The sequence below is a fragment of the Manis javanica genome, chromosome 12 (genome assembly GCF_040802235.1).
Source record: "Manis javanica isolate MJ-LG chromosome 12, MJ_LKY, whole genome shotgun sequence".
NCBI lineage: Eukaryota > Metazoa > Chordata > Mammalia > Pholidota > Manidae > Manis > Manis javanica.
Genome location: NC_133167.1, coordinates 55,755,826 through 55,769,052, shown reverse-complemented (window position 1 = coordinate 55,769,052; position 13,227 = coordinate 55,755,826). Strand labels below are relative to the sequence as shown.

The following is a 13,227-nucleotide window of genomic DNA, read 5'->3' as shown; positions in this document are numbered from 1 at the left end:
TAGTATAAAGTGGTGCCATGTCTTGCCCACAGCTAATGAGCAACGACCGTAGGATTTGCTCCCTGCGAGCCCATTCTGGAGCCCCTCTCCTTGGCCACTCCACCTTTTTGCTTTGTTGTAAGACTTGACCAGCTGAATGTCCAGGGGAGGGGACTTCTGTACACATCTAAGATAGGCAGCATTTGTCAAATATTTTTGAGTTATGTATTGCCTCTTTACTTTTTCCCTCAGCGGTAATAGTCATTTGTCACATTCTCATTTTCCTGAAAAACAGTAAACCAAATCATTCATAGACCAAAATGTTAATAAGTACTATCATAAAGTACTGGTATCAAAGGTAAATTTCATGTTCTTTGTGCTTTCCTGAATTCTCTGTGTTTTCAGTACACAAACTGCTTTTAGAATGAAAAGTTTTGATCATCTGTTCATTGAAAGTTGTAATTAGCTTTTCCCATGCAACGAAGTGAACAGCCCCCCAGCTTTCTTGCTGTCCCCACCATTTGGAGATCATTGTTGCTGCTACTCAGTATTTATGGCATGTGTTCAGTCCACTTCAAATGTGCCAAAATTGAGACCGCTGGAAAGAAATTTGCCACCTGCCACTCACATGCTCATTGTCCGCGAGTGATTCAGAATCTGGCACTATTCAAGAAGGAATCTGTTCACTGCTTTCAGTGGTGGGTTTGCCAGAACCCTTTGATACTTTAGGCCTACCTTATTAGCTTCTCACTTAAGAAATTCTCTCTTGTGACTTTGTGCTGGCTGGTTTGGGATAGCATTTTTATAGCAGCAGATTCGTCTCTTAGACCCAAGATGAACCTTGCTTGTTTGGTTCTTAGGCAGAACACCAGAGAAAGAAAGCCACAGCATAATCAGGAACCCCAAAGGATCTCATTCGTACATGGCTGAGGAAGCCTGGAAATCTGCCATTTAGAGATGCTTCCCCAGGAAGACTTTATTCACTTTGGTTTGGAAGGCACTGCTCTTATAGAATACATTTTTAGGTGTTTCATTAGGACTATAAAAACATCATCCTGAAGGACTATAAGTCTACAAAACTGCTTTATTTGATTTTCCACTCAGACAAATTGAAAGTTTTACAATCCCTCCGCCACTGTAACTCTGTCAGGCTGCAAGTAAAATACTGTCACAAAGGTAAAGGAAAGCCCTATGCATATTGTATGCTTTCAAGTGCCAGACTCCTTGACTTCAAAACATAATTGAGAGCTGATTCTGTAACAGTGATAACAGCCATTTTAGGGAAATGGACACTGCCATGTGCTACTGCTAAGCACTTTGATCAATTCAACTTTTCTGGAGGGAAATTTTGCAATATGTATATAAAGCCTTTTAAAAGATCATATCATAGGTCCCAGTAACTAATTTTCTAAGAAATGTATTCTAAGGAAACAACTAAAGATACATGTAAAGATTTTTGAGCAAAGATGTTTATCAAAGTATTTTGTAGTATTAAAAAATTAGAAATGCCATTCACAATTGCATCAAAAAGAATAGAATACCTAGGAATAAACCTAACCAAGGAGGTGAAATACCTATACCCTGAAAACTACAAGATACTTGAGAGAAATTATAGAGGACACTAATAAATGGAACTACATCCCATGCTCTTGGGTAGAACGACGTAATGTTGTCAAAATGGCCATCCTGCCTAAAGCAATCTACAGATTCAATGCAATCCCTATCAAAATACCAACAGCATTCTTCAACAAACTAGAACAAAGAGTTCTAAAATTCATATGGAACCACAAAAGACCCCGGATAGCCAAAACAATTCTTAAAAGGAAAAATAAAGTGGGGTGGGGGATTACGCTCCCCAACTTCAGCTCTACTACAAAGTCAAAGTAATCAAGACAATTTAGAACTGGCACAAGAACAGGACCATAGATCAATGGAATCGAATAGAAATCCCAGATATAAACCCACACATATGTGGCCAACTAATATATAATAAAGAAGCCATGGACATACAATGGGGAAAAGACAGCCTCTTCAATAACTGGTGTCAGCAAAACTGTACAGCTACATGCAAGAGAAAGAAACTGGATTACTATCTAACTCCATACCCAAAAGTTAACTCAAAATGGATCAAAGACATGAATGTAAGTCATGAAACCATAAAACTCTTAGAAAAAAACAGGCAAAACTTGAATATAAACATGAGCAACTTTTTACTGAATGCATCTCCTCGGGCAAGGGAAACAAAAGCAAAAATGAACAAGTGTGACGATATCAAACTAAAAACCTTCTATACAGCAAAGGACACCATCAGTAGAATAAAAAGGCATCCTACCATATGGGAGAGTATATTCATAAATGATATATCCGATAACGGGTTGATATCCAAAATATATAAAGAGCTCACATACCTCAACAAACCAAAAGCAAATAATCCAATTAAAAAATGGGCAGAGCAGCTGAACAAAAACTTCTCCAGAGATATTCAGATGGCCAACAGGCACATGAAAAGATACTCCACATCACTAACCATCAGAGAAATGCAAATTAAAACCACAATGAGATATCAACTCACAACAAATGTTGGCGAGGATGTGGAGAAAGGGGAACCCTCCCACACTACTGGTGGGAATGTAAATTAGTTCAAGCATTGTGGAAAGCAGTAGATGAATGGATAAAGAAGATGTGGTAGATATACACAATGGAATATTATTCAGCCATAAGAAGAAAACAAATCCTACCATTTGCAACAACATGGATGGAAAGGGTATTATGCTCAGTGAAATAAGCCAGGTTAGAAAAAGACAAGTATCAAATGATTTCACTCATCTGTGGAGTATAAGAACAAAGCAAAAACTGAAGGAACAAAACAGCAGCAGAATCACAGAACCCAAGAATGGACTAACAGTTACCAAAGGGAAAGGGACTGGAGAGGGTGGGAGGGAGGGGAGGGATAAGAGGATTAAGGGGCATTATGATTAGCACACATAATATAGGGGGGCACAGGGAAGGCAGTATAGCACAGAGAAGATAAGTAGTGACTCTGTATCATCTTACTGTGCTGATGGACAGTGACTGTAATGGGGTATGTATGTGGTGGAGACTTGATAATAGGGGGAATGTTGTAACCACAATGTTGCTCATGTGAAATCTGAGCATAAGATTGTATATCAATGACACCTTAATTTTAAAAAAAGAATTGAGTATTTATATATATATATATATATGCATTAAAAAACTGAAAGCAAATATAAGAAGATATTGAAAGAGTTTATTGTTGGTGGTGGGTGGTTTTAATTTCTTTTTTTCTTCTCTGCTCCCTCTCCCCACCAAATTTCTACAGTGAATGTGTATTGCTTCTATAGTAAAAAAAAAATTTTTTTCTAAGGTTATATTTTGTGAGTTAATGTGCATTCATGTGTAGGTTTAAAACAGATTTGGAATATAGTAAATATGATGTGTCAGCTAGTTTAATAATAAAATAGTAAGCTTTAACCCCATAAATATAAGATTTAAAATTAACTTAATAGGAAGGATACGCCACATGGGACACTTTGAGCAAGTTTTTAAAACCACCTTTGAGATGGTGAGGCAGGAGCTGAGCCATTCATCTTAACTACCTGTATTTATCTCATAGTAATTTAAGCATGTTAGCCAGAGAATGGAAACTTTGGTTCTATATGTATTACAAATATTTGTTTATTTTTAAAACAAATACTTATTCATTTTTTCATTCAGCAAATACTGATAAGTACATATAGGCAAATCATAGATTATTGGCTCTGAGTTTACCATGCTGATCAAAACAAACTAATTTTGCCTCAAATGTACATGTAAATGTTAAATAGATACATAGGTTATTGGGTTTTTTACTTGTAATGGTAACAAAATGACATACTGAAAACCTGTGTCTGTTCTGGGTTATTAATAGCCTTGTCAAAAATTAACTTGACTTTAGTGTTCTTTTCGAGTAACTGTTCTCCTGCCTTTTCACTTAACTCACACATTCCAGAGCCTTTGCTCTTGAAGTGGCTTAGTATTTGTCACTGTTATTTGTCATTTGATTTTAGTTGCCGTAATGAAGTATGACCAAAGTTGCTGGGGTTTTGATGATTTTGTTACACGTTTGTGTTTGTGCGTGTTGAGTACAGGCAAGAAGCAAGACCACCAGTAAGTTCTGGTTCTAGTGCTACTTAAAGGCAACTGTGGGAATTAAAAAAAACCCTTTACTCGAATTCGTTCACCATGTAAGAACTTGTTCGTTATGCTTCAGAAGATTGGAGACTGACGAGAATTAGGCTTGAGATGGATTAATGATTGTACATTGAGCATTGACCCCCCATACTGAATTTTATTGTTGTTAACAACCATTTGATCAATAAATATGAGAGATGCCCTCTCAAAAAAAAAAACAAAAAAACCCTTTACTCATAAGCCTTTTACCACGAGTCAAGATCGCAGAGGAGCTGTCCACTGTGAATGGACCGCTTGATGAGTCCTGATGTCACGTCTTGCAATGCAGTGTTTCTAACAGCAGACTGATTCAGTGTGGGGCCGTAGCTGTCAGTTTCTACTGAATTCCATGTTTCTGTGCGGGAAGTCAGGGCTGTGATCGCTGGGCGTTCTCCCTTCAGGGCTTCCCAGGTGTGCTCTGTGGAATTTTTCCAGCCACTATTTCTGAAATTTTCTCCTTTTATTCACTTCGTGGCGCTTATGTGGAGATGTATTATTAATGCAATTCTGCCATCTCTCAGTGAGAGTAAGACAGTTGTTACAACAGAGAACGGAGCAGAATCGCTACCTCTTCCATCATGGCCTTCTGGCTTTGGTGACTTAAATATTTTATGCTACTCAGTAACTAACTAACAATGGTAATTCCTTGAAGGAAACTATTAAGAAGATAGCAGGCAGGCCCATGCACCTCTCCTCCTGCAGGCATTCTGGAGGATGCAGCATCTCACTGCCATTTGCTGCCTTTGCTTTACCGCTGGCAGATGTCTGGGTCCCTTGTGTCAGCTTTCCTAATAACCATGGCGCTCCAGTCATGAGGTGTGGTGTCAACTGTGGTTGCTAGGTTGACCGGGTAACATGGTCATGTCAGTTATGGATTCTTCACCTTCAAAAGGTTGTCATATGCCTACAGGGTGTCTGGGCACAACTTTCTATGGCAATAAGAATGCATGAAATTCTTAAACATTTATTCTTAAAGTATTTAACACTGAAATGTTAGCTACCCTAACATTAATTTATTTTATTGGAATGCCTACTGTGTGCCAGCCCTGGGCAGCCCTGTGTATACGCTGGGTGCCAACTCTGTGACTTGCAATGTCTTTTAAGGTAGACATTAATCCACATTTTATGGATAGAATACACTTGAGACGGACAAAGGTTCACAATTCGCCCAAGTTACATGGTGAATAGCAGCCTGAAGGTTGGTACGTTTGCCTGTGTAACTGCAAAATCTGTGTTCTTTTCTCTGCATCCGACGCTGCACCGAAGAAACTTTGCTGGCTTGCTCTTAGTTCTTGGAACCTGTAAATGAAGCTTAAGGTTGCACCATGTTTAGGAGTGATGTAATCTTTTCTGTTTTACTCATTTCTGCTTCTCTGTTTCCATGGAAGGCTGTGATAGAAGTTGGTTTTGATGTGTTTAGTTAGTCTTGAGGGAATATACCACTTGAAATTGTGGTAATTTTTGTCATTTAACATTAGCTTTAGCTTCAGTGGGAGGGAGTATTTAAAAGCGTGGCCTGCAGGGCAAAATCTTGATTCACATTGCAACTCCAAAACTTACTGATTCTGTGTCATTAATTCCACCTCTCTGTGTTCAGTCCATCATAAAATAAATTTAATAGTCGTTATTCAAAGACTTTTTGTGAATATGGGATGAAACAATCCATGTAGAGCATAGAATCAGGCATAGAGAAAGCACTTACTGTTAGCTACCACCACCACCATTATCATCAATACTCATGTGAAGGTTACTAGTGTTGCTGAAATAGTGTTGCTGTATTCAAATCAGATATAACTAGAAGAGAGGCAAGCGTAACAGTCAAATGCTTGAAGAAGAAAATAGTCTAGAAGTTTATAAATTATTTCAGATATTTTTCTTTGGAAGTATTTTATATAATTAATGAATAGAAAACTAACTAAGATAATCAGACAGTTTCAGTGGCATTAGCATTTAGAAAACAATGGCCCAATTCTCCTTATTACTGTCCTAAATTCATGTGAAAAGTGAGTCTATACAGAAACATGCAACCACAGCCTAAAACATTTCCAGCATTGCCTTTACTTCTTTGAAATGAAATTGAAGTAAAAGGCAGGCCAAACAAACCCAGAGACCCCCAGCAGCTCTTGTGTACTCTCCATTTGGGAGTCGTGTTCCTCTCTGCAGGAGCTGCCCTAACAAACTACCAAAATAAAGGGCTGCAGTGAAATATGTGTTCTGGACTCCTGGTTTTAAGCTAAATACTCATCAATTCTCTCAGAGCAGGGGAAACAAGGAGTAGGTAGTACTTACACCTTCTCTGTGCGCTCTTAAGTTCCTTAAAAAACTAACCGGGAATGAGTAGGTTCAAGAGTTGTCACAAATGTATGGATATAGCAGATAGGGATAATGTGGGAGCCTAGGCAAGCGGTATGCAGGAAATCTCTGTACCTTTCTCTGAATTTTGCTGTGAAGTTAAAAATGTTCTTAAAAAACACTGACCTGGAAATTAAGTTGTAATTTTACTGTTTGAAAGGAAACTTGTTACCCTTTATTTAACCTACTTATACACTGTGTATAACACCTTGAAGGTATGTGGCATGTGTTTATAAGTCACTGTGGAAGAATCTGAAAATAGCCAGCTTGTGAAGAAAAGTATACAAAATTATAGTTCAAATTATGATCTCAAAGGAAACTTTATGAAAAGAATTTTTTGTTATTGAAGATGTTAATGACATTGGATTTGATGTGTTCCCCTTTGACTGGTCTGTAGCTTTAAATCCAATAAACAAGAACCCTCTGACTTATCCACTAGATGTTTCAGTTTTAAAAGTTTAGTGCTTTACACACATAATGTAGTGGGGGAGGCACACAGGAAAGGCAGTATATGCAGAGAAGACAAGGAATGATTATCATCTTACTACGCTCATGGACAGTGACTGAATTGGGGTATGTGGGGGGGACTTGATAATAGGGAGAGTCTACTAACCATAATGTTGTACAAGTAATTGTACATTAATGATAGCAAAAAAAAAAGAAAAGTTTAGTGCTTTAAATGTTTTCAAAAGTTCTATCCTACTGGAGCTGTGATTTTATTCCAAGTTGAAGCTATAAGTCAATTTTATGCCTCATTATGTGTTAATGATTGCTGAGGGACTGCTCTGTGCAAATTAACCCGAGAGCACTGAAAATTCCAGAAATCTTTGGCTGCAGTGTGCTGGATGGGGTGCTCTAGGGGTAGAGGAGGTGGGATACCAAGAAGAAGATGAGCTGGTCCCTACCTTCAAGGAACCCAATCTAACTAGAGTCCAAGACTGAATATGGTAAGTTTGAAAACTTTCTTCTTCATATCCGCTAATATTAAACATTTGGCATTCAAGTACTCAGATATCTCATTAAAAATAATGAATGGTTGTGTGTGCAATCATATAACTTCGAAGATATGCTTTTGGCTTTGAAAACCACAAATTTGAAGGCTATTCTTAAGATAGTGGATTGGTATTTTATTATTGGATAGACAGTGATAGGTAGGTCCTAATAATATACAGACATAAGAAGGTGCAAGTTTAAGAGCTTTTGGTTCTTCATTATCATTATGGAGGCAAAATGAAATGTTATTTTTTAAAGAAATTGCATTCATAATAATAGGTATGATGTGAACTGGTAGTTTTCTATATATGCTTTAATTTTTAAGTGAAAATATATACATACATTTGTGGTAATAAAAATATTCACTTATTATTTCTTAGTAAATGTTTTAATGATTTTCTGGGACTTGGCAAATCAACACAATTTGATGTTTGGATATTTTTTACTCAGCTGATGGTGTACTGTATTGTACTATGCTTGAAATGAATGAATCTCTTGCTTTTTTCCCATAATATAAGCTGTTCTGTGAAGTGAGATGGAGAAGAAACTAACACGGTGTTACTTGTGACAGATACTGTCCTAGGCGTTTTACAGATTCTTGCCTAGTTTGTTTAGTCCCTAACCCTTCTGATCTGCAAAATCCTAGCAACATTTTAATCATCCCCAGGTATCTATAGAGACAAAGCTAATTTCTGTCACACTTTAAATATCCTGAATTGATTTCTATGTTTGTGGTTTGATTTGGAAATTAGGAGATTAAGTTTCCTTCCCCTGGCTAAATTCCTGAGTTAATCCTTTATTTCCTGACTACAGAGTTGCTGCAGTCCAGTTTCTTTCCAAGCTTTGCTTTACTTACCATATTTATCTGTCAGAGTGAGCAGGAAGACGATGTATGTTGAGTTGGTTTATTGCCCAGCAGCCTGCAAGGATGAGGATAGAGAAAGGCCCTTAAAGAGAAGCTCAGGCCAAAGAGATTTTACTGAAAAAATTAAAGTAAAAACAGTAGCCACGTGAACAAGGCTAATGTGTGGGTTTAAAAAATTTGTTCAGTCTCATGTGGTCTTTGGTAATGATAAGACCTTTTTCTAGGAGCAATTAATTTCTCTTGTCTGTTTTGTTCTCTGTAACCCTGTCATCTGTGCCTGGCACAATATAGTTGCTTGATAATGATTTGTTGATTCATTGAACCAATGGCTGAATGAATGAATGCATGAATGAATGAATGACACAGTTCACTGCAGTTTCTGGTCTTCCACTTTATTATATTTACTATAGTGAACTTTTTGGTTGATATTCTTAAATGGTGAAGGGAAAGCTGGTACTAACTCATGTAGTTTCTAAATGATTCTAATTCTTGATTCTTTAAATAAGTGATACATTGGAAACTTTTCCTGTAGGAGATTATCTCAAATTATAGTCATTTGTTAGTTGTGGGCAGTGTGGAAGCATGTTATATCTCTCTAATACAGCAACACCTATATATGTCTTTATTTTCCATGGTTTTGTTAGGTTATTTATTTTTTTGGTAAGATAAATCAACTCATGCATTAGAAAACTACTTTTATGTTTATCTTCATAGAATTTACAATTAGGGAAGTTTTGTTCATACTGTATTTGAAGAGTATGGAATAAGGTTTATTTTCTTCTTATAGGTTTGTGGATATGTCAGGATAGTTTGTGTAATGTGTCAGTGTTTCTGAGTAGGTTTATATAATTTAGCCTAAGGTGGATTAAGTAGTTGTAAAGAGATTTGAAGCGTGTCTGCTCTTTTTAAAAAAGCTTTTCCTCAGAAGAATTATGAAAAAGAGAATAACTTAATGTTCAAGTCAGAGTTCTCCATTTTGGTATAAGCACAACAGCTTAATAGTAGTTCTAGAACAGCAGTTTCAAATGTTTTGGCCTCAGGAACCCTTTATACTCTTAAAAATTATTGGAGACTTTAAAGAGCTTTTGTTAATGTGGGTTATATCTATCTGTATTTAGTGTATTAGAAAACAAAATGGATTAAAAATTTTATTATTTTTTTAAAGTAAGAATAAACACATCACATGCCCGTCTAAATGGTATTTTTTATTTTGAAAAACAAAGATTTCCAAAACAAATTCTAGTGAAAAGAACAATAACTGTTTTAAATGTTTGCAAAAATCTCTCTGGCTTAGTAAAACACATCTGGATTCTCACATCTGCCTCTGTTTTAACATCTTACAATACTAATAACATCTATTCTCTGAAAAATTACAATGTACGTTAGTGAGGGAATGAGACTAATACATGGTGTTACGATAAAAATAGTTTTCACCCTACAGACTCCCTGCGAACCCCAGGGTTCATGGGCCACCTTTTGAGAACCACTGTTCCAGAAGCTTGTTTGACCTTTTCTTTTATCTGTTTCTATGTTGTAGTTGAATTTTTTATAATGAGCATATATTACTTTTGTCTGTTTACAACACAAAAAACAAAATGAAAGACTGTGGGGGGAAAGATGATTAAGTCTCAAAAGAAGGTGATAAAGTTTTTGTTTCAACAACAAAAATTCTCATTTTAGTTTCTAATTATATGGTCCCAGAATGCATCTAAATTTCAAATTTAACCAGTGTGTTTTACATAGGATCCTATCCAAAGTAGGAACATGAACAAGCAAATAATGCAAGCGCCAGGTCCTTAGTTCCCATCTTGTGTGTTGAAGGTCTGAACACCCACCGCCAGTTTCTCAGTCCAGAGGGCACCTTTGCTTTTGACGCTCCCACAGGAAGCCCTGGCATGGTTGGGGATATGAAACCACCTTTATGATTTTTCTCTGCTGATTCAAGTAAATCTGGGTTTGGAAAGAGCAGAGTACCACTTAATGCTGTAACTGTCGTTGGACACTATAGCTGTCAGATTAGGAATCCTTACTAATCCCTGCCCAACTTTATTTTTGGCCCCCAAGTAACTTTTCTTACTTCTTCTGCTTCCTTACAAATTGGAGATATAGGAGCAATTCATGTCTTTTACTTAATTTTTCTCTTTCTCATTAAGTACTTAAAATGCATTCAGATAGGATTTTAAATATCTGTGATCAGACAGACACCTTGCTTTCAGGGTAATAGAAATAACCAAAAGCTTGAAAACTTACAAAGAAATCAGAATAATTTGGCTTAGGTCAAAGTGTAATTTTTTTCACTGTGGGAGAAAAGGGCAACTATTAATCTAATCATTTTCCTGTGGCACATCAGAAATAGAGACCTCAATAAGTAAATAAAATACCAGTCTTGTCTATTGCAACAATCAAATACTGTAACTAGAGTAAAAATGCTACATTTCATTTCCAGTGTATATCTAAATATTAACTCCCTTGAGTTATTTCTTTGGTATCTTTCAAATTTATCACCTATAGAAAATACTTAACTTTTTCCAAATATGCAAGCAGTATCTACATTTTTCATTAAAAATATTTTAATATTAAGAAAAATTAAATATCAACTATAACCCCTTCACCTTTGTATAGCTTCTGTTAACATTTTGGGATATATTTTTGATTATATGTATAGTAGCATTATCATATTGTAATACTATTTACAGCCTGATTTTTCATGATGGTATTTTTTCCATATCAATAAACATACATCCGTATTGCCATTTTTGAATCACTGCATGGTATTTCCTTGTAAGTCTGTACTGTTCTCATATATTAGATATTTTTTTACTATAATAAAATAATGCTTTAGTAAACACACATCTTTGCATGCAAATCTGGTCATATCCTTGCAGTGAAGGCAGCTGTGGGATTGCTGGGCCAATGGGGCACTTTGCTCTTTTTCCAAAGACTTTTTGATAAAATAGCAAAACTTCTTTTTAAGAAAGATTTTTCCCAGTTTATACTCCCTTTCCCCCAACATTCTTGAAACTGGGATTAAAAATGTCATATTATTTTGGTTTTCATCTTTGAATACTTCTGACGTTGAGGATGAACATCTTTTCAAATGTTCTGCGTAAGTTCCCGTTCCTGTGCTCCACCTGTTTTTCCACCGGAATGTCATCGTGTGTATCTATGAGGTTCTCTGCAGTCATGGTAAAAGACATTTACTGTCTATCGTATTTGATAAGTTTTCTTCTCTGTGCATTTAAGAATTATTATAAAAAAGAATTATAATTATTATATTATTATCTCATGAGGATTATAAGAAATTCTAGGGACTGGAGGACATTAAGGTTTTGGGCTTTTTGATGTAGACCTTTCATTTTCTCTATTGCTGTCAGAGAGGTAAGCAAATCTTTTTATATGAGGCTAATTGTCTAAATAGTCAGTGTCCCCTTGACATAAGGTTGTAAAAATGTTGAGCTGTACTCTGTGTCTCTTTAAATTTGTGTGACCTCTGACACTCTCTCAACACTGAAAGCAGCAGTTCAGGAGCAGACCTGTCGGAGGGGAAAACAAACTCCTCTGCTGGCATTTTTCTGACTCGATGTTCCCTTGGTCTCCTCAGGAACCTGCCATTTGTAGCATGGCTCACCGATTTTACAGCGATCTGTATGATCTCTCCCCGATGTCCCTCCACAAGAGAAATGCGTTGTCTAAGCCCCGGCTGTGCTTCCGTTTACTTTCAGAGTCTCCACGTCCTGGAGAGGACTGCTTCCTCCAGCACCGAACCCTCTGTAAGTCGGCAGCTGCTAGAACCGGAGCCTGTGCCCCTCTCCAAGGTCAGTGACCGAATTGGTGCTTTGTCGGATGCGTGATGCCTGCCCCGGGGCCAGCGGAGTTGCACCCAGTTCTTACACCTGGTCCCCTGAGGCAGCTGTGATGCCCACTTAGGGCTGATCTCCCACATCTTTCTGCCTCCAGTACGTAGAGTTTTTCTTCCCTGCTTAAGGGAGGAGTAGATGAAAGAATATTTTGTTGGGATTTGCAGGGTTACATAGAAAAATCCAGAATTCTCTTGATGTTAAAGGAAGAGGGACTACTATAATTCTCTTTTGGAGAGAGAAGCAAATATTTCTGTGCTAAGCTAAAAGAAAACAATTACTGAGTCTAACAATAATGATGATACAATAACAACAGCTACTATTAATTGCCCATGCTCTGCATACCAAGCACTATGCAAAGTGCTTAAAAACATTATCCCATTTACTATAATTCTTAAGAACCACTCTATATATACACTCTTAATATCTTATAAATACACTCTATGCAGTGTATTTACTACGTTTACAAGTATGGAAACCAAGAGTTAGTAACTTGCTAGAAGTCAGAAATAGCTGCTAAAAACAGAGTGGGAATTCAAACTTAGACATATTTAAGCTCTACCCCACTTGCAGGTAAAATAGTGCCTGTGCAGAGGGACTGCTGAACACTCAGCATTCCGTTCTCCTTCCTACGTTTGGCCTTCCTAGCTGTGAGCTCCTAGGAGAACACTGCACATTACTGATTGATACCTTTTCCATTTCATGGAAGCCAGTGTTTTCTCCCTCCCTTTATCCTTCTCTTTCTTGGACTAGGGAAACATCTAAATCCCTTTATGTTAACAATGCAGAAATCATAAAGAAAAATTGAGGAGACACCATCCTATTCATCCCCATTCCTTGTTCAGCTCCCTGAGATTTTCAGTAAGCTGGCATTCCAAATAGAATGCATGGGGACTTTGAATTCAAATAATAAAAACAACCCTTTATTTCCAAAAAAAGTTCTAAATATGC

At 36.9% G+C, this 13,227-nt stretch overlaps 1 protein-coding gene across 7 annotated transcripts in view; it reads left to right on the top strand.

The window, feature by feature from the left end:
• The window catches only part of OSBPL6 (oxysterol binding protein like 6), a 237,953-nt gene that overhangs the window by 161,154 nt on the left and 63,572 nt on the right, over nucleotides 1-13,227 (top strand). For all 7 annotated transcript variants that reach the window (XM_073218653.1, XM_037000359.2, XM_037000357.2 and 4 more), the window contains exon 3: nucleotides 12,142-12,234. In XM_073218653.1, the coding sequence (XP_073074754.1) occupies nucleotides 12,142-12,234 (93 nt within the window). The remainder of the gene's footprint in view (nucleotides 1-12,141; nucleotides 12,235-13,227) is intronic.